The sequence below is a fragment of the Rhinopithecus roxellana genome, chromosome 18 (assembly GCF_007565055.1).
Source record: "Rhinopithecus roxellana isolate Shanxi Qingling chromosome 18, ASM756505v1, whole genome shotgun sequence".
In the NCBI taxonomy this organism is placed as follows: Eukaryota; Metazoa; Chordata; class Mammalia; order Primates; family Cercopithecidae; genus Rhinopithecus; species Rhinopithecus roxellana.
This window is the reverse complement of record NC_044566.1, coordinates 76352516-76372287: the sequence shown is the minus strand read 5'-3', so window position 1 is coordinate 76372287 and position 19772 is coordinate 76352516. Positions and strand designations below refer to the sequence as shown.

The 19772-nt window shown below is 39.3% G+C and overlaps 2 protein-coding genes across 2 annotated transcripts; one reads left to right on the top strand and one right to left on the bottom strand.

The window, feature by feature from the left end:
• Positions 1 to 213: 213 nt before the first annotated feature.
• Positions 214 to 19706, bottom strand: KLF5 (Kruppel like factor 5). The gene is made up of 4 exons (XM_010377652.2): positions 19324 to 19706; positions 16177 to 17050; positions 15319 to 15378; positions 214 to 2048 (listed from the first exon to the last, which is right to left on the bottom strand). Exons 1-4 carry the CDS (start codon positions 19582 to 19584, stop codon positions 1870 to 1872), a joined length of 1374 nt encoding a protein of 457 aa, XP_010375954.2. The 5' UTR covers positions 19585 to 19706; the 3' UTR covers positions 214 to 1869.
• On the top strand, positions 6339 to 7385 carry LOC115894594 (NADH dehydrogenase [ubiquinone] 1 beta subcomplex subunit 5, mitochondrial-like). Its single transcript, XM_030922363.1, is given in 2 exon segments — positions 6339 to 6503; positions 6506 to 7385. Coding segments are annotated over 2 exon segments (570 nt in total). The 5' UTR covers positions 6339 to 6341; the 3' UTR covers positions 6914 to 7385.
• Positions 19707 to 19772: the final 66 nt, after the last annotated feature.

The following is a 19772-nucleotide window of genomic DNA, read 5'->3' as shown; positions in this document are numbered from 1 at the left end:
ACTTGAACCTGGGAGGCGGAGGTTGCAGTGAGCCGAGATTGCGCCACCGCACTCAAGCCTGGGTGACAGAGCGAGACTCGTCTCAAAAAATAAATCCCTGTCTTAAGTACATACGGGTTCACTGTGGCTCTTCTACAAATGTGTGGAACTGATTTCTCACTAACTGCCCTGATCAGACCCTTTATTGCAGGTAAAGAAGAAAAGCACAACATACATCTTTTAGGCACTTTTTATTTTCCAAAAAAAATGTCGTTAATATATAAACATCTCATTCTCTCAAAAAATTCTACAACTATACAGCTGTTTGCTCCATTATTTGCATAGGAAATGACCACAATACAAAAATAAGAGGGAGAAAGAAGCAAAACAGCAACCAATTTATGCTTTTCATGTAGGTGTTTCCGCGTATAAACATTTCGAAGCCTCTTACAAAATTATTTACATCGTTTGTCATCTATTTACATGTTTTAAGAGCAACTTTTCTAACAAACAAAACTATAATTTATCAAGTTATGAAAATTGTCTTCTAAAAAAACTTACTATATTACCACAAAATAAATAAAGATAAACAATATTTTAAAAACAAAATTAAATTTTCATTTCAATTAAGACCCCTTTTGGCATTTTGCTTATTTATTCTGCCCTTTGGTTAACAGCATCAGCATCACATTACTATTTTATATTGCATATATGTAGCACTTGCTTCCTTAAGTTTTCAATATATCATTTATATTTAAAGGCAGACACTGAGTCAGTATTAATAGATTAAACTGCACTGTAATTTAGATAAAATTACTGTGTCTCACTGTATATTACATGCAAAATCCACATAAATTGTCATTTAACCAACAGTACTGCAGGAGCGAACATCTTGATATATGAAAACTGCATCATCAATTCAACGTTTCAGTACATGAAACTGCATCGTAAATGCAACATTGTCATATGTGAAAACGACATCATAAGTCCTTCTTTTTAAAAATGACATTGCGTTTAGCTTATTGTAAGAGGTTGAACTTTTGTATTTTGTAACTATCTTTAAACTCTTCAGTTTATAATTCATATAAAACGCCTTTTGTATTTAAAATAATCCTATTTTAATCAGTGCATGAAATTTGCTTTTTTAAAGTTCATTTGAATGATTATTCCTTCCCTCTAAATAAATGATTTTGGTAATGTTAAGAGGTATCTTACCACAAATTCTAACTGTACGTGTATTTACGGTTCTTTTCAAAAGAATTATGACTTTTCCCCAAAAGAATCCTAAAAAACTTGTAATAAACCTATAAAGCTGATTTGCATATTTACAAAATTTTGAATAGCAAATATAGGCAACTCATATATGTATATATTTTTTAAAAACCCACACATTTGTTCAATGGCTATTTGTGAATTGCCAGGTACACTGTATACCTCTAAGGAACTATCTACTATTGAAAAAAACTACTCAATGCCAAGTAAAATCTTGACATACAATCCATTCTTCTTCTGGTGCCTGCCAACTGATTTGTTTACTGTACACTGTCACATTAAATGACGGTGCCTAGGTAAAAATGCTGCACACACTCCCCTCCACCCCCACCCCTTACCCATGTTGAGATGTGGCTGCCTGTCATGAGATGAGATCTGCTTGAGTAAAGCCATATACATTACAGCAAGCATTCCAGATTCTTAAAATGACCAAACACTTTGGTATTAATACAATGTATTCCCTGTTTTCTCAAATATACAAAATATACATTTCCAGTTTTTGTTTTCTTTTTTTTTTTTTTTTTTTTTTTTTATATATATATATATAGGAACAGTTAGGTTTGTTGTTTGAAAGGGAGCCCAGGGGACCTGGAACGGGTCGGGTCGCATGGGCAACGCTCAGTTCTGGTGCCTCTTCATGTGCAGGGCCAGGTGGTCGGAGCGCGAGAAACTGCGGTTGCACACCCCGCACTGGAAGGGCTTGGCGCCTGTGTGCTTCCGGTAGTGGCGGGTCAGCTCATCCGATCGCGCGAACCTCCAGTCGCAGCCTTCCCAGGTGCACTTGTATGGCTTTTCACCTGTGACAACGAACAAAGGAGGTGAGGCGGCCTGCTTGTAATGCAAACATCCTAGATAACACTGGAGAAGGAATTTCAAAGAAAAAAAATCTTGGCCAAGCGAAGGAAGGAAAGCTCATGAATTCCATTATGAGTAAATACATATCAAAGCCACTCAGAGTAAGCTAGTTAAGAGTTATTTCTTATAACCTCCAAGTATTTTTTACCTTATAAAGAAAAAAGCATTTTGTGTACCTTTGAACAACTGAAGAAAAGCAATTTTAGGCAAATGCGAAATGAATCAGTGCCCTTATTTTTATGTACTCCTACACACATAAATCCAGGAAATGACTAGATGAGCCTGAGTGGCTTTATCATTATTGTGCAAATACAGTTTCTATACCAACAAACCCAAATTAAATTATTATAGGACTAATGGCTGTAAGGTGGATGAGGGAGGAAAAAATTCAGAAGCTGTTGCACGAATCACCTATACAACGAATTTCATGTACCACAATTGCTTAACCAGAAACTGGTACTAGATGTTTCTAAATTAGCCAGGCTGAAGCTTGCAGCTCATAAATCAGTTCACTTGAACACATGGCCTCCAAAATGGACTATTAGGGCATTCACTCTTTGAGATTCACACACACCTTCACACCCTCTTTTTGCAAATTGAAGCAAAACAGTCTGGTACTGATAACTTCACATTGGTAAAAAGGTCAGACCACGAAACAACTGTAACAACTGTGACATTTGTTGACTTGTATTTAGTTTTCCTTTGTCAAGTGTTGCGCCCAAAATTCATTCTATGAACAATTCGCCAAGCATCTATTATAGGCCAGGAACTGTCCCAAATACTTGCAATACAACGGTTAACAAAATAAAAACGGCTGGCCTCATGGAGCTTACATGTGTAATATACCTCTAAAAGTCTGAAATTGTTCAACCTACCCATTCCATTCGTTCACAGTTCTCTTCCCTTGAGTGGTGAGTTGGTATGTTTCTCCCTCCCATCCTGTAATGTATATTATTCCTAATGCTCTCCAAAGTTTGCCAGCTGTTTAACTTTCAAAACTACTAAATATTCATAATGTAGTCTTAATTTACAGTTGGTGAATGAATCCTACTGGAGATCATGTATTCCAGTAGGAATAAATACCAAAACGTTCTTTCAGTGAGCATTAACTAGCAGTTCCTACATTTATAATTTTATGATTTTCTATGAATTTTGTTTTTTGATAAGAATTTGTGAGATAAGTTTGTACATTAAAGTATTACTGGCTTACTGCTGAGTTTTATACAGATACTCTTTTACCTCTTAAACTCCCTTACAAAAATGTTTTCTTCTGAGAGGGAGCAACCTCAGAGTTGCTTTGAACACTTGTTTAGTTCTGATGAAACAGAAACTGCACAACCTTTCTGCCTAATTTAGCAGTATCGTGTTCAGGAAGTTGTAGGATTAACCAAGTCAGTCTAAACTTTAAAAGACCCTGTCCTCATCAACTGAGATTTCTATAATTTGTGGTTAATATTTTCGTTGTCCTGATAACCACTCTGACTCTCAGACAAAATTCCATAGGGACAAAGAAGAAAGTGCCAAAACAGACCACATGAAAGTGGTGCCAATTTCCTTCCCTTCAGATTTCACCTGCATTTCCCATGGTATGGAACTGCTGTGCCATACTTCCTCTCTTCTCTCCTCTGCCTCTGACTCAGACAGTTTTGGTTTTAATTCCCTTTCTGATTCCTATCAATCCACTTTAAAAATGCACATCTCAATTCTAGAAGTTTTTTTCCTCCCCTCATAGTAAATTCGAACCAGAAATTTAACCTAAGACATTCAAGCCTTTTATGAAACAAAGTATAAATCACGTTCTCGCACTTACAATCACATAAAATATTTGATATATAAAAATATTTTAACACCAGTAGTAAATACAGATATCACATTTATTGATGTAAATCATCACAAAAAATAATTTTACACAGTACTATTAGTTTTTGTTCCCTGTGAAAAATAAACCACAGAAACAAACATATTGGTTAAATACTTTACTGTCATTTAATAGAAAGAAAAAGCTATTTCTGATGTCTGAGACAAGGAAAAAAATTCCTATAGTGCTCCCAATTTTAAAAGAAATCATTCTAGTCTTTTGAATTTAATAATTAAATAGCAGAACTGAATTTTCAGAGTTTATGTAAGAAACAAGGGACACTAGACTCTTTTTGTTCACTATTTTTATTGGCTATGAAGCAATAAACTGCACCAGTATTTTTTAAAGTTTACTTTATTGATTGCTTGAAATACGGTAGCCATTAAAGTTTCTAAAACATTGGGGGTTTTGCTCTCAATTTATGCACATCTATAGATTATTCAGCCAAGAATACTACCAGTGTCTGGAATGTTAGTTACTGGGGCCAAGTCTTACCATAAAAGTAAGGACAACTATCCCCCACTTGGGGCAGTTTCTATGGGATTTGTTCAAGTGTCAACACCGTTCAAGTAAAACATCATAGAGGAAGCTGGTACCCAATTTCTGGCCAAACAGCAGACTTGGGCCTTTCTTCCTCAGCCAGAAACACTATGCACAGTACTTCTGGGAAACCAAACTGACTTCCTTTAAGTTATATTTCAACAGGATAGAGCTTTCAAAAGTTTAATTGGATTTTTACAGAATCTCTTTCCAATACCACCAATTTAAAATATTTAGTTAAGCTCTTTCAACATCAACTGTATTTTTAAGTTCTCATGCTGTTAACGTGAAACTTTCCAAAGGCAAAAAGAAAAAAGTAACAAGTTTGTACAGCACAGAAAACAAGCTCCAACTTTATCTCAAAGTATGTGTTTTCTCATTCTGTTTTTAAATTACAGGAGTATTTTGCTAGAATCTCTAATCTTTGAAAACTATGTTCAAGTTAAACATACATACTATCCATGCAGATAAAGTCATTAACATACTTTACAAAAATGTTAAGCAGAAACATTACCAGTAAAAGGAAAAGGGAGCAGGCACCAGCAGCCATGGAGCACATACTCCAGAGCGAGGTACTTCTCATTCTCTCGCTTCCTCACAATAACCCCGTGAGTTAGAAGCAAAACGATGAGCTCCACATTAAGAATCCCGGTTTGCCACTTTTCCTTAATGTCCCACTTAAATCTTCCATTAGCAAACACTAATACACTCTCTCTGCATGATTTAAGGAACACATACATATTGTTCAAATTTATTTCCATATTCTAAAGCCACTTGTGAGGGTCAGCCAAGGAATGGCTTAATGGAAATCACAGCAGGCCTTGCACCCCAGATGATCTGAAACACAGGGCACAACTTGGCAGAGCCAGCCTCTGTGGGACCTGCGGGGTCCTGAGCACTGTTCAGTCAGGTATTGGCAATTCCCAGGTATCACCTAACATCTAACAATAGCTCCTTTCCCCCAGGGTAACTGAATTTCAGTGGGTTAGTGGAACATGTTTGTAAGCCATTGTAAAAATCCTCAGCAACAAACTGAAAATTGTCTTTTTTCCCCCCTCTGAACAGATTTTAAAATGACTTCTGAACCTATCACAATGGAATGGGAAGTTTCTCTGCTCTGCTGAACACATTCAATAGACTCATACCAAGGCCTTACCCTAAAATGTTCTACATAGATTCTTCTAACGAAAGAACAAAAATCACTGATGGAAATATTTATCTTAAAAGTTATTTTAGATAATTTTTTTAAAGTTTATTGCAGCAAATTTGCACATTGGTTTCCCTCCTGGTGACTAAAAGACAACTCAATATCTGATAAAAGCTAAAACACCATGAGAATTAAAGTCACTGTTTATTAGTGAAGGTGTAACCTGTACTAAATGCCTTGCAAAACACAAATAAGACTTAGTTTCTGGTCTCAAAGAACTTAAAAATCTGTATCTTGTTCTGGGAACCTAAACAATGTAAACTTTTAAAGTAGAATAAATTATTTCAACCTAATCTAAACACTTAGAACTTAAGAGTCCTTGAAGCTCAAAATGAGCTCTTATTTCAAGAGAAAAATATTTTCATGCAATTCAATAATAATTAGATTTTTCCCATCATTTGAGACTTACAAAATTTAGTCTCTGAAACAGGCTATTAGATTTGCTTCTAAAAACTGAAAGGGAAAAAAATAAGAAACACTTATTAAAGAAATTCATAGGAAAATGATTTTAGATATCTAAGAAAAGAGATAGAGTAGGATGATTTTAGCTCACTAACTCATATTTTTGTATCTATGCCGGTAATTTTCCATCCAAACACCTTCTATTAAAACTCATTGTCGGTAGTAGCCATGGCGGGCATGAGTTTGTTGCGACGGGTTTCGGTTACTGCGGTGGCAGCGCTTTCTGGCCGCCCCCTTGGCACTCGACTCGGATTTGGGGGCTTCCTCACTCGTGGCTTTCCGAAGGCTGTTGCTCCTGTTCGACACAGTGGAGGCCATGGGAAAAGACTATATTTGTCATCAAACCTTCTGGATTCTATGACAGCCGTTTTTTGAAGTTATTGAGATTCTACATTGCATTGACTGGGATTCCAGTAGTAATTATCATAACTCTGGTGAATGTATTCATTGGTGAAGCTGAACTAGCAGAAATTCCAGAAGGCTATATCCCAGAACACTGGGAATATTATAAGCATCCCATATCGAGATGGATTGCCCGTAATTTCTATGACAGCCCTGAAAAGATTTATGAAAGATCAATGGCCGTCCTTCAGATTGAAGCTGAAAAGGCTGAATTACGGTTAAAGGAGCTGGAAGTACGAAGATTGATGCGTATGAGAGGAGATGGACCCTGGTATTACTATGAGACAATTGATAAGGAACTTATTGATCATTCTCCAAAAGCAACTCCTGACAATTAAGCATTTTTTTTCTCCAAATACAAAATATGTTCTCTTTGTTGGAAAATAAATTAGTAAATATATTCTGTATTTTTGCTCTCTGTGAAAAACAAAAGAGCTTCTGACATTACTGTCTCTCAGTGTTGGTTCAGATTGAGGCTTTCGTTTAGGGCGTTTGGCTTCCAGTCCACAAAGAAGGTTTAAAATGTGCTAATAAAAACTGGAGAAATAGGAATTTGTGAACTCCTAAAAGTTGTAGCAACTTTGAAAGGTTAGTGTTTTATTTACCTGACAAATGGAAGTTATAGAAAAGAAGTTTAATTATGTTAAGCATGAGTAATTATAGTATTTTGTACAAATGCCTGTGCTGTAGATGTCTGTATTATGGAGGTACAACTCAGGATTTTAAGTTCCATAAAGTATTGAACCAACTCTGTAATGTTAACTCCTTAATAAACAGATTTTCAATAAGCAAAAAAAAAAAAAAAAAAAACTCATTGTCACAGATTTCCTATACTTGGAACAGAAGGTCCATATCAAAGATTAGTATGATTAGCATTTGTAAATGCATCTAATTATTTACCACATAACACCATCAATATTGTGCCCATTCAACCTAGGGAAACCGATTGCCAAAAACGAAAAACAAAAAACAAAAACAATGAAAGAGAAATTCCTTTCCTTTTCTCCTCCATTCATGTTTATCACTTTCTTTAAAATCCAATACCTCACCCCTTCTAGAAAGCCTCTGAACAGGCCAGGAGAGATCATTTAACTTTTCTGTATCCCCATCACTTAAATTTCTGTTGAGCTATCGATTTGCACCTGCACATATACTGCTTTAGGAAGGCTTCGAATAGTTGTATTTTGCCTCCTTAACTAGCTTTTAAAGTTCTTCAAGGGCAAAGACTATCTTCTATTCCTGCTGTAATGCCACACTTTCCCTAATGCATCTTGAAAACAACTCAGTTATTCTGATTAATGAAAAGGAGGGAAGGCATAAAAGGTTCTTGTGAGGCTGTCAGCTTTTTCTTCTTCTGTGGACCCTCCTGCAGCAGGGCTTTGCCTGGCTTTGGCCCTGCCTAGGACCACTGAGGGTAATCTGATAATATGCTTTTAGGTGAGAACCATGTTTTGAGCCTTTTCCAGAGAAAATAATCAGAATCAGTTATTGTCCATTCTGAAGTTACACAGGGATAAATAAACTCTGTATAAACAAATTTTCTTACGTAGAACTGGACTGGACTTCAGGAAAGCCAAGACATACTAGAGCCCTAGTGCTGGTCAAAGGCAGTGAGGGGACTTCTCCCAGGGTCAGAAAGCACTGATCTGCCAAACCCAAAGAGGGAATGGGTGGGAACACGATGTCAGGGGTTACACTTACAGTCTACATCCTAGCAGATGTTTGGAATCTCTGGACTCCTGAACTACTGCTACTTCTCCTCAGGGTTCCCAGCAAACATTATGAAGACTATCCCCTGTCATTAATAGAGTTAATGAAATGAAATACCAATTCTTCAAGTCTCCTGACAACGAGACAATACTCGGATTCACTTTCTTATTATAGGAGTTCACACTGACGTTAAAAAGTGTCGAAGAATTTCACCTTTTTTTGGGGAAGCAAAACAGAAAAATCCTCTATTTTCATTTTTTCCCAGTATGGAATGAGTACTAGATAACCTTCCCTTTAATTTGCACTTCACATGGTGACCCTGACTAGTAGGTCTCCTCCCAACTCCTAAAGGTTTACCTTTTCATAAAGTGGCCAAAAATAAATTTATTCTTCTGTATAGATATTTTTTGGTAAAAAGTTACCTACTGTGTCCTTCTAAAACTGTAACTTATCCTTAGTAAGAGTTGTTGTTTGAGATCTTTGAATATAAATAATACTGGCTAACAGACTAGGAATGCTGCTACGGAGATACTTGTACTAAAGTAGGATATTATTTCTAATCTTTCACCAGAAACGATGTAGGTCATCAAGTAAACAGCTACTACATTCTATAGGACCAAAAATATCTGCCAAATTCTTGGGTGACTGTATTATTATTTTTTAAAAACATTACTCTCTACTTTCAAGACTGATTATTTCTATCTGCACTCCAGCAATTCTATTTGGTCTATTTATGAATGATCTTTTCCCACTAGGTTAAGAATAAAAGGGCAAGAAGAGATTATTCGTATTTGGATTCTCCACAAAACCAGTAAAAAATATCTGCTGAATCAAATTATACTTCTTAACCTTTGATAAGCTTTATCATCTCTAAACAATGTTTAATCAATTTCCTATGTAAATGTTTTTCAGATGAAAGAACAAGTCCTAAAAGCAAAGTTTAATCTTCCCAGTGAGTCATTAAAAAGAAATTGCTTCTAAGAGCTTTCATGCTCATAAATACCTTTCCTGGGGTCTGAACCAGCAAGTCTCTTAAGCTACTACTTAAAAAAAAAAAAAAAAAAAAAAAAAATTATGTTTGAAATTATCAATACAGAAAATAAATTTCAAAGCTGCAAATGAAAAAATTGAAAAGAATGAAAAGAACGTTTAATAAAATCTAATCTAACACAAATGTGATACTTCCTCTGAAATAGTTTTCAAATAGAGACTCAAAAAATCATTGAGCCCTAAATCTCTTCCTGAAAAAAGTTTTTGCCTGGGTTACCTCTACCAATAAAACAGGTTACACATGTAACCACTATTGATATATTTTTTGATTCACATTGTAAGATCTCCATCCATTAAGGCCCAAAGTGAAAACCTTTGTATACAGTTTTCCTAAAAAGCCTTTTACCCTGTTCCCACAGTTCCACACACACACAAAAAAAGAGTAACTAATGTTCAGAACATTGAATGTTCCTTTTAATAAGTACCTGCAATGAAAATATCTTTATTGTCAATATTATCATTATTATTTTATTTTTTTGAGACAGAGTCTCGCTCTGTTGTCCAGGCTGGAGTGCAGTGACATGATCTCAGCTCACCGCAACCTCCACCTCCTGGGTTTGAATGAGTCTACTGCATCAGCCTCCCAAGTAGCTGGGATTATAGGCGTGAGACACCATGCCCAGCTAATTTTTGTATTTTTAGTAGAGACAGGGTTTCACTATGTTAGTCAGGCTGGTGTCGAACCCCTGAACTCAGGTGTTCCACCTGCCTCGGCCTCCCAAAGAGCTGGGATTACAGGTGTGAGCCATCAGGCCCAGCCAAATATTATCGAGATTTTAAAATCAAAAGCTATACTTAATATATTCCATGAAAAATGACTTTGGAGCAAAGACCTAGAAAGGAAATTTTTTTTTTTTTTTTTTGAAATGGAGTCTCACTCTGTAGCCCAGGCTGGAGTGCAGCGGCATGATCTCAGCTCACCGGAACCTCTACCTCCTGGGTTCAAGCGAGTATCTTGCCTCAGCCTCCTGAGTAACTGGGACTACAGGCATGTGCCACCACGTTTGGCTAATTTTTGTATTTTTAGTGGAGATGGGGTTTCACCATGTTGGCCAGGCTGGTCTCGAACCCCCCTGAGCTCAGGTGATCCACCTGCCTCGGCCTCCCAAGTGCTAGAATTACAGGTGTGAGCCACTGCGCCAGGCTCTAGAAAAGAAATTCATACCTAAGGATTTTTTAGTACCCAAACTGAAACTCAATATATTCAGCAGCAAATCTCAAGTAGAGATTTATATAAACTACACCTAATAACATCTTACCACACATGTCAGTAGGCAATAAAGTCTTCTGCAAAAGACAGTAAGGCAGAAAATGGCAATGTAACCCCTTTACAAACCACGCTTCCACTAAAAAGTCTTTCCAGGACTTAATATGGAACTCTTTCCTAAACAGGGAATCTTGAACATAGTGCTTTAAGAGTCCATTTTGTGAGCCAGGCACAGTGGCTCACGCCTGTAATCCCAGCACTTTGGGAGGCCAAGGCGGGTGGATCACCTAGCTCAGGAGTTCAAGACCAGCCTGGCCAACATGGTGAAACCCCGTCTCTACTAAAAATACAGAAATTAGCCAGGCGTGGTGGCAGGCACCTGTAATCCCAACTACTTGGGAGGGTGAGGCAGGAGAATCGCTTGAACCCAGGAGGTGGAGGTTGCAGTGAGCCGAGATCACACCATTGTGCTCCAGCCTGGGGACAAGAGCGAGACTTCATCTCACAAAGAAAGAAAGAGTCCATTTTGTGTTCCTATGTTATTTGCACAATGTTTCCATTTTCTCTTACGGGCATGTTTCAAATTGTCCTTTTCCACTGTCAATCTCCAGTAAACCACTCTGGGATCACTTAGTATACACAGAATAGCCAGCACATGGAGTCTGGGTCTGAGGAATACTTGAGCCAAGTGTGCGTGTTGTTCAAAGACTTTTTTTGTACAAATGCTAATTTCCTGCCCTGTTCCAGATAGCTGAAACTGGGGTAAAAAAAAATCTAGAAACGTTACCGTACCCTGATTTCCCAACAGCTTTAGCATATTCTCTAAGGTTAAGTGCATATCCACGCACATGAAGAGAACCGCTAGGACTTCAAACATTCTGCGTTGAGTTCATGGCTTACTTTTTCAGAATGTTTTCTCCAGAAAGAACTTTTTAAATTTCTACAAATTTTTGTTTGAAGATACAGTCAATTTTTTTTTTTTTTTTTTTGAGACGGAGTCTCGCTCTGTCGCCCAGGCTGGAGTGCAGTGACCAGATCTCAGCTCACTGCAAGCTCCGCCCCCCGGGTTTAAGCCATTCTCCTGCCTCAGCCTACCGAGTAGCTGGGACTACAGGCGCCTGCCACCTCGCCCGGCTAGTTTTTTGTATTTTTTAGTAGAGACGGGGTTTCACCGTATTAGCCAGGATGGTCTCGATCTCCTGACCTCGTGATCCGCCCATCTCGGCCTCCCAGAGTGCTGGGATTACAGGCTTGAGCCACCGCGCCCGGCCCAGTCAATATTTTTTCCTACTGATTTTAACTTCTTTCGGCCTCAATCCTTTGCAAACTTGACATTATTTTAAATATTCATTATGATATTAAAGAAAAAAGTAAGGTATGTGAGCATGTAACACTGGTTGCAATAGACAGTGTATCAGTCATGTTGATTTATAAAGACAAAAGAGTATGTGACTCTTAGGTACTTGGGAGCAACTTTAGAGTGATGCCAATGTGTTCCACCCCTTGTAGACATCATGAGGCATATAAATTTCAGTAGAAAGTTCATTTAAATGCTGTTGAAAGTACAAGTATTTTGAATTGGAAATATACCACTCATTGACATTGTTGCCTAGAAGCAGCCATAATTATTTCTCACCAAAGGCATAAATGTATACACACATATTACAAATAACACATGCAAACATCTACATCTATAAGGGGTGCTTCTACAGGCCTTATGCTATATTATGTATGCACAGATATAAATATAATTATTCTCTAGAACCAAATTATGTTTCCAGTATTGTCTAATCACACAAAGAAGATAGAACTTTGTATTATTTATATGCGATGTCCTGATAAAGAAATCAAAGTATATGAACTTAGAAGACTTAAATGCTATATACTTCTGGTTTAGGAAACTGATATCATCTATTCTGTCATCTCAGATTACGTAAAAAGTTCTGTTTTGTTAAGACTATTATTTGCTTAGGTTCAATTTGCAACCCAAGTTAAAGAAGCATTTATAATCTAAAAATCCAGAAGAAGTAATTAAACTCAGATGTAGGCTGTTTTCATTGCTTAAATTATTTTTAAAACATAAGGTAACTTGACATTTTAAAGCAATTACAATTATTTTCCAAAGAAATGCTAGGGTGCTTCACATTCTGCCTGTAAAACGGCAATCATTGAAACAGTATTTTATGTCATCAAATACAACTGTTGTGTGGTTTTTAAAGTCCTCTGATAAATGGTCCAAGAGGGAGGAGGACAGAAAGAAAACCAAAAAAAGCTATTATATAAGAGAAGTAATTTAGAAAAACTGTTCTAACTGTTCCACCTGGGCCTTACAGGGAAGAAAAAAAAAGAAAAAACACCTTTGCTGGCTTCAGATACATTAATTTAAAAACAACAGGCGGGCATGGGTGGGGAGGATGCAATGAGAGAACAGGTAATTTTAAAAGGCATTGTCTAGAAACTAGAAATGAGGAGAAAACAACCTCAATGCTCTATGATTACCCAAGAACAGGTTTAGCCAGATGAACAAGTCTGCTACAAACCCTCCCCAAGGCATTTGAAAGACTATCAAACAAAACTTTATTAAACTGGATTACATGTTCTCATTCATTAGATGTTGAAGGCCACAATGTTTATGGTCAGGTGAAAAAGCTGATGCAAGGGACCCAAACCAGGCCTTCTTTTTAGTCTGTTTTTATTAGTACAAGCACTGTTAAGACAACCCACGATTAAATGTATTTGCCAGAAGGTCAAGTTCCTGAATCGCAGGTATAAGCATTCAGGGCACTAAACCCTGACAGGGGGTGAAAGGCTATTCAGATATGGGTTTGACTACATCCCTGCAATAAGTAGTTGATTACATCGTTATATGCAATTGTGCTCTTTTATGAGGAGACTTTAACCCCATGAAAATGTGTTCCCTCCTATCTCTCGTTTTAAGGACTTCCAAGACAAAAAAACAACAGTTCAAATGTCTTTATAGTTCTATTTATATTCTGTAAAAGGACATTTTGGTATTACTATATGGAATATTTTACTGGCACTTGTCATTTGTATCTTGAAAACTTTAAGTTGGAGTTTTTATAACATGCTTAATTCACTTGTGTTTAACTACAAAAATTTCTACCTTGGGCTGCTTATGAAGGATCCTTCCTCTTACGTAATCAGTTTGTCTCTATGCAAAAACCTCAGGCCAAAACAGCCCGCTCATTTCATAGTTAAATACATAAGATGTCTTTTCCTTAAAAGCAGTTTCTCAGAAAGCCCTGGAATCTACTACACTGTCATCAGATTTTAATAAGTAGTGTTTATCACTGGGATATCAAGCAATGCTTCCTAACATGCATACAAAATGTCTGCAACCATATTCCTCTTAGGGCTCTATCTCAGCACTGACCTTTGTTCAAAGGCTTTTACTTTTTAATGCAGCAGTTAGAGATAACTACTTCATTTATCAAAACTCAATTTCCATAGTAACATCTAGCCTGGGGAGATTCAAGTCCTCACACTAATCCAACAACCCATTCAAAGGAACTGTTGAATACTTTGGTTTCCATAGCAATGATGGAATAATACATTTTGCTAGGTCATTGCTTTTATTAGCAAACTTATTCTTTGAACTTTAGGTAAGGCTGTATTTATTGAGGGAAAAAAACAATCACTTTATGTAAGTTCTTTCCTTTAGGGCTGCTCTTTTAAGAAAATCGCAGTCAGTAACCATCTATATATTTGAAAATATTTGGAGTATTTGGGGGCTTTAAAGTATGCCACCTGGTTTCATCTTAAAATGGCTTCTGATATAATTTTAAAATTTAAAAGCTCTTAAAAGTGCTAATTGGACACAGTGGCTCCCGCCTGTAATTCCAGCACTTTGGGAGGCCAAGGAAGAGAGGTCAGGAGTTTGAGACCAGCCTAGCCGACACGGTGAAACCCCATCTCTACTAGAAATACAAAAATCAGCTGGGCGTGGTGGTGGGGGCCTGTAATCCCAGCTGCTCAGGAGGCTGAGGCAGGAGAATCGCTGGAACCTGGGAGGCAGGGGTTGCAGTGAGCTGAGATCACAACACTGCACACTACAGCCTAGTGACAGAGCAACACTCAGTCTCAAAAAAAGTGACTGCAAATACAAAAGTAGAGGGGCTAAACTGAAAAGCACAAGTAAACAACAATGAAATGTAAGCTAGAATAAAGATGAAGTCTCTTATACATGCAAGTTTGGGCTGGGGCTTCTAACCCATTTCGGACCACCTGATTTTAACACTGCAATTTCAGCCCTACCTTTCACCAAGCACAGAAAACATACTAAACACAGATATTTTAACCTAGAGGTGAAACTAAAGATAATGTTTTCACCAATTATACTGTACACGCTCGATGGGAACATTTTTAAGAGTTTAAAATGGCTTTCTCAGAGCAAAATTATGTGTTATGGAAGAAAATGAGTTTTTTTTTTTCCTTCAAAACACTGCCATTACAAGTTTTAAAATCCACTAGTAAACATCGTTGTTTACGTTTTTGGGTAATCAATTCTATGAGTGGTGACAGGGCAAGAAAGCCTTAGTGAGGGAACATCACCGGCCTTCCTGGAACCAGATTTCTCATGGAACTGAATTCTGAGTCAAGCCCGTGCTAAAAAGGTAGGCTATTTATTTAAAAAAAAAAAAAAAAAAAAAAAAAAAGTTGACAGAAGAAGAGATCAAACACGTGTTAGCTTTTAAAAGGATGAATACCACTTACACTATTTACACAACTCACAGAATTAACAAGAAAATTACATACCAGTGTGAGTCCTCAGGTGAGCTTTTAAATGAGAAGACTTTGTATAAACTTTTGTGCAACCTAAAATAAAGGAGAACAGCATGTCATTTTGGAGATCCTTTTGAAATCTTTACATTTGATGATTCAGTGTTTAAAATCTGGCTTTAAAGAAGAAACCTCTCATGCTAGATGAGATTATTTGAAGCTTCAGATTTAAAAGTTTTAAAGAGTCCTCCCCCATCACCCTGTTAAAGGCATAAAGTGATTTGTTTTATGTATCACTTTAACAGGAAAGAATGCAGATAATCAAGACAAACTACAAATGGAAAATTTGTGTTTATATTCCAGTAGGTGCTGTACTTCCGTAATTTAAGAGCTACTATATGTTTTTTGGAAAATTTTAATGGCTCTAGAGCTGACAATGCTAAGCCATTATCCAAGATGACTGTAACTTTCTGTACTCCCACATTTGTTTATTCATTTAGCACGTCATGCCATATCATGTATCAAAGTCAATAAATTTTGTCATGTATTAATCATAAACTAGCTTTCCCAGTAACTTGTAGATATATTCCATGTATTGTCTTCAATTTATACTTTGGGCCATGTATCTCATTCAAAACTGAGCTTATGTTCACATGCCATCAAAACCATTCTTAAATCTATCCTGTAGACAGTCTTGTACCTACCATCACGCTAGCTGCCTACAACCTCCACTTCACTACCAAACCTTATTTTCCCCTACCCTACTTTAATCTCTTTCTGGGGCACTTAATTTAGAATTAAAAACTGCAATTTACTCAATTGCCATTTTAAAGGCACACACACACACACACACACACACACGTACTGATGCTTCAACCAGGTAAGGGCACATACCAGGGTAATCGCAGTAGTGGATGCGTCGTTTCTCCAAATCGGGATTACTCCTTCTATTGTATCTGACAGGTTGGATGTTTTGTGAGTTAACTGGCAGGGTGGTGGGTAAATTTGGATTGTGAATTGCCAGTTTAGAAGCAATTGTAGCAGCATAGGATGGAGGTGGGGTTAAATTCTGGAGCATCTCTGCTTGTCTATCTGGACTTCCAGGCTCTGAGCTTGGTGGTGACGGGGGAAAATAAGTGGCCTGTTGTGGAAGAAACTGACTTGGCATTGTGTATGTGCAAGGGGGCATGCCCTGGAATTGTTTCACTGCAGTCTGCGGAACAGCAGAGGTGTGTGTGTTAAGGCCTGCCATGGCAGCTGACATAGAAACATTAAGAGTGTCCATTGCTGCTGTCTGGTTTGTAGAACTGGGCATATCTAGATCCGGTGTATTCAGTAGCTGGTACAGGTGGCCCTGCTGGGGAGGGACAGAAAGATGAAGATCTGGTGTAGGAAGTTCTTGTTTGATGAAAATATTGTTCACCTCTGGAGCTGCGGTCTGGTGTGAGCTGAATATACTGGTGAACTCAGGGAGGGCCTGGGTCGGGGCCGGAGGAGGGGCAGTCGTTTCACTCTGGTGGCTGAAAATGGCAACAGGTTCTGTCTTGATGTGTGTTACGCACGGTCTCTGGGATTTGTAGAGGCCAGTTCTCAGGTGAGTGATGTCAGGGAGGAAGACGTTCATGTTGATACTGTAAGGTAACCCTTCAGTGTCAGTGAAGAACTGGTCTACGACTGAGGCACTGTCTCGTCTATATTTTTTATGCTCTGGAATTATAGGAACTGGAGGAAGCTGAGGTGTCAGATACTTCTCCATTTCACATCTTGTCTAAAAAAGAAGAGATACAAACATGCATAATCCACCTGATTCACCATCTCGGGAAGGATAAACAATCGGCGCCTACTAAAAATTCCCCCAATCCCTGTGTAAGGTACTAGGGCAAACTCCTCAGTGTTGCTTATAAACATATCAGGCTTATTTTGTAGATTGTGTAATAATTGGTTGACCAAAACCTTATGAAACTGTGTAACTAGTAAAAACTGCTCCCCCAATCACCCCCAAAAGTGAAAGACGCAAATCAAGGAAAAAAAAGAAAGCAAACTGAAAACATTCCTTTCTGATGCAATAACAAGGTATCACCCCTGTACAAGCAGGATTCCCTGCCCCATTACACAGGGAAATTCGCAATTAGAGTACACTATTGAAATGTTGCCAAACTACCTCAATTCTGTTTCAGTCATAAACATTAAAAAGCGTGTTTTTTGCTTTGTTTTGTTTTTTTACAGAAAAAACTATGCAAACCTTGAAAATATTGCAAAAGTTTCTTTGCTTGGCTAGACACTTCAAAAGTAATATAAAAAATATTCTTTGGCTACTTCTGGGTCTTTTCTTGTTTACAGTTCAATGAGAAATACAATGTTCTAAGCAAAACCTTGTATCCACTGAAACAAAACAATTTCACATTCAATATTTGATCTAAATGTTGATTTTAATCAGCAGCTCCTGTAATTGGTTAATATGATAATGAAATGTTCCTATTCATACCCCTATCTAAAACAGATCTTTAATTACCTAGGGGAAAATCACTCCCTTGCTAGAGTGCTGCTAAGGAGCCCGTGGGTGGGGAGGCTGCTGTATCCCTAGCACAGTCATCAGCAAAACATTTATCATGTCCTCCTCAGTGAGCCAATGCTACATTCCCCCCTACTCTGTAAAAAGCTCAGTCATCCCTTATCTTCTTGTGCCTCCAGAGCAGAAAACTGACAAACTGAAATAACCAAATACTTTTCAAACGATGATCTCTTTTCTAGGCTTTTAAATAAGCTTGTAACAAGTCGCCTCAAGCCTTTTCCAGCTATCTTCTCTCCTAGTATAACTTAAGCCTACATTTTTTAACACTGAAAAAGGAAATTTCGAAAGATAAGAAAACCAACTAGATGGAATGGCGCATAGAACTATTAGCTTGGCACCTTAATCGGTAAATAAGACAGTCATTTTCTGCTACTACTTCATTTCAAATGCGTTTCATCTCGGACCTTGGTGTGGATCCGGACGGGGTTTCCCGGATAGGCACGATTTAAAAATAAAAATGAACGCTCTCATCATGTGAGTCACATCTCTGACAAACGCCACTGCCCTCTCACAGCAGGACCCTGACAGACCCCACGGAGTAGGCGCTGGGTAGCAAATATACGATACGCCAAAGGGCTACTAAATGAAGTGTCTTGAAATAAACTGAACTAAACCCTTTCGTGCACTGCGCTCCCGCGGCGGTTAGTGGTTTCTGATTTTAGCTCTTCCAGCTGTTTGCATGTGGGTATGTTTCCAATTTTTTTTTCCTTGGGACAGGCTAAAAGTCCCGGGAAGTTTTTTTCTGGGCTATATGACTCCCTGCGTGGGCGAAAGAAACAGGCGGTTGCTCTAATTCGGCTGCTGGGCAAGTGTAAAAGCCAACTGCCAGCTTTCAACGCGGCTCCGGGAGGAAATTTACGCGCACACGAAGAAAACAACACCCCCGGTCTTTTTTTTTTTTTTTTTTTAAGGAAAAATAAGCGCTCCAACACAACCTTAGCTTTCCTAACTCTTATTTTCCAAACGCGGCCCGCGATCGCTTCTAAAGCAGGTTGAGCCACAGGCTATGAAATCTTGAGCAACCTCTCCCCAGCACCCCAACTGGTGTTTCTACTTAACCCGAGACGATGGGGATGGGGATAGCTCCAATGCCTTGGCACTGGGGAGCGGTAAAGGTGAAGACGTAATTTAAGTAAAACTGAGCATAAGGTACAAGGTTTCGTCCGTCAAGTGTAAGAAAAACAACTAAGGTGCGCGTGAGCACCCAGTTCCCTCCCTCTGATCTCTCCCAGGCCAAGCCGCCGGGGCAGATTCCCCTACATCCTTCCCACCCCCGACCCCTCATTTACTCTCAGCGAAACGCGGGGCCCCGGCCAGGCGTGCAGGGCGGGGCTGCCCACCCAGCACCGGCTCCGGTGCGCCCCGACGCACGCCCCAGCCTGGAGCGGCCCCTGTCGCCCGCGCGTCGCAGCGACGGGACACGCCCGGGCCCGGGAGTGCAGCGGTGGGAGGGGAGCGGCTCTTCCTACCTGGACTAGCTCCTCGGGAGGCAGCCGCGGGCCGGCGGCGGGCGACTGGGCCGGCTGCGGGGCCTGCGCGGGTGCGGGCTGCGCCTGCGAGCGGTGGTGCGCGTGCTTCAGCTCCTCGCCGGGGAAGAGCGCCGCGTCGCGGGCCGGATTTGCGGCGCCCAGCACCGGCTTGAGCTGCGCGAACACGGGCTCGTCCTGCGGCGCCGGCGGCTGGGGCACGGGTCCCAGGCGGGCGCTCATGCTCAGCACCCGCGTAGCCATGGGCACTCGGGAGCGCGGCTCCTGGCGCGGGTCGGGCGCACTTCCCACCTCGCCCACCCTGGCTTGGGGCGGCGAGCTCAGTGCGGGGCTGCGGTCGGAGGAGGGGAGAGGTTTCGGGTGGACCCCTCAGACAGCTGCAGGCAGTTTTCGAAGGCGCGCACGAAAAGCAAAACTCTTCCGCTCTTCCA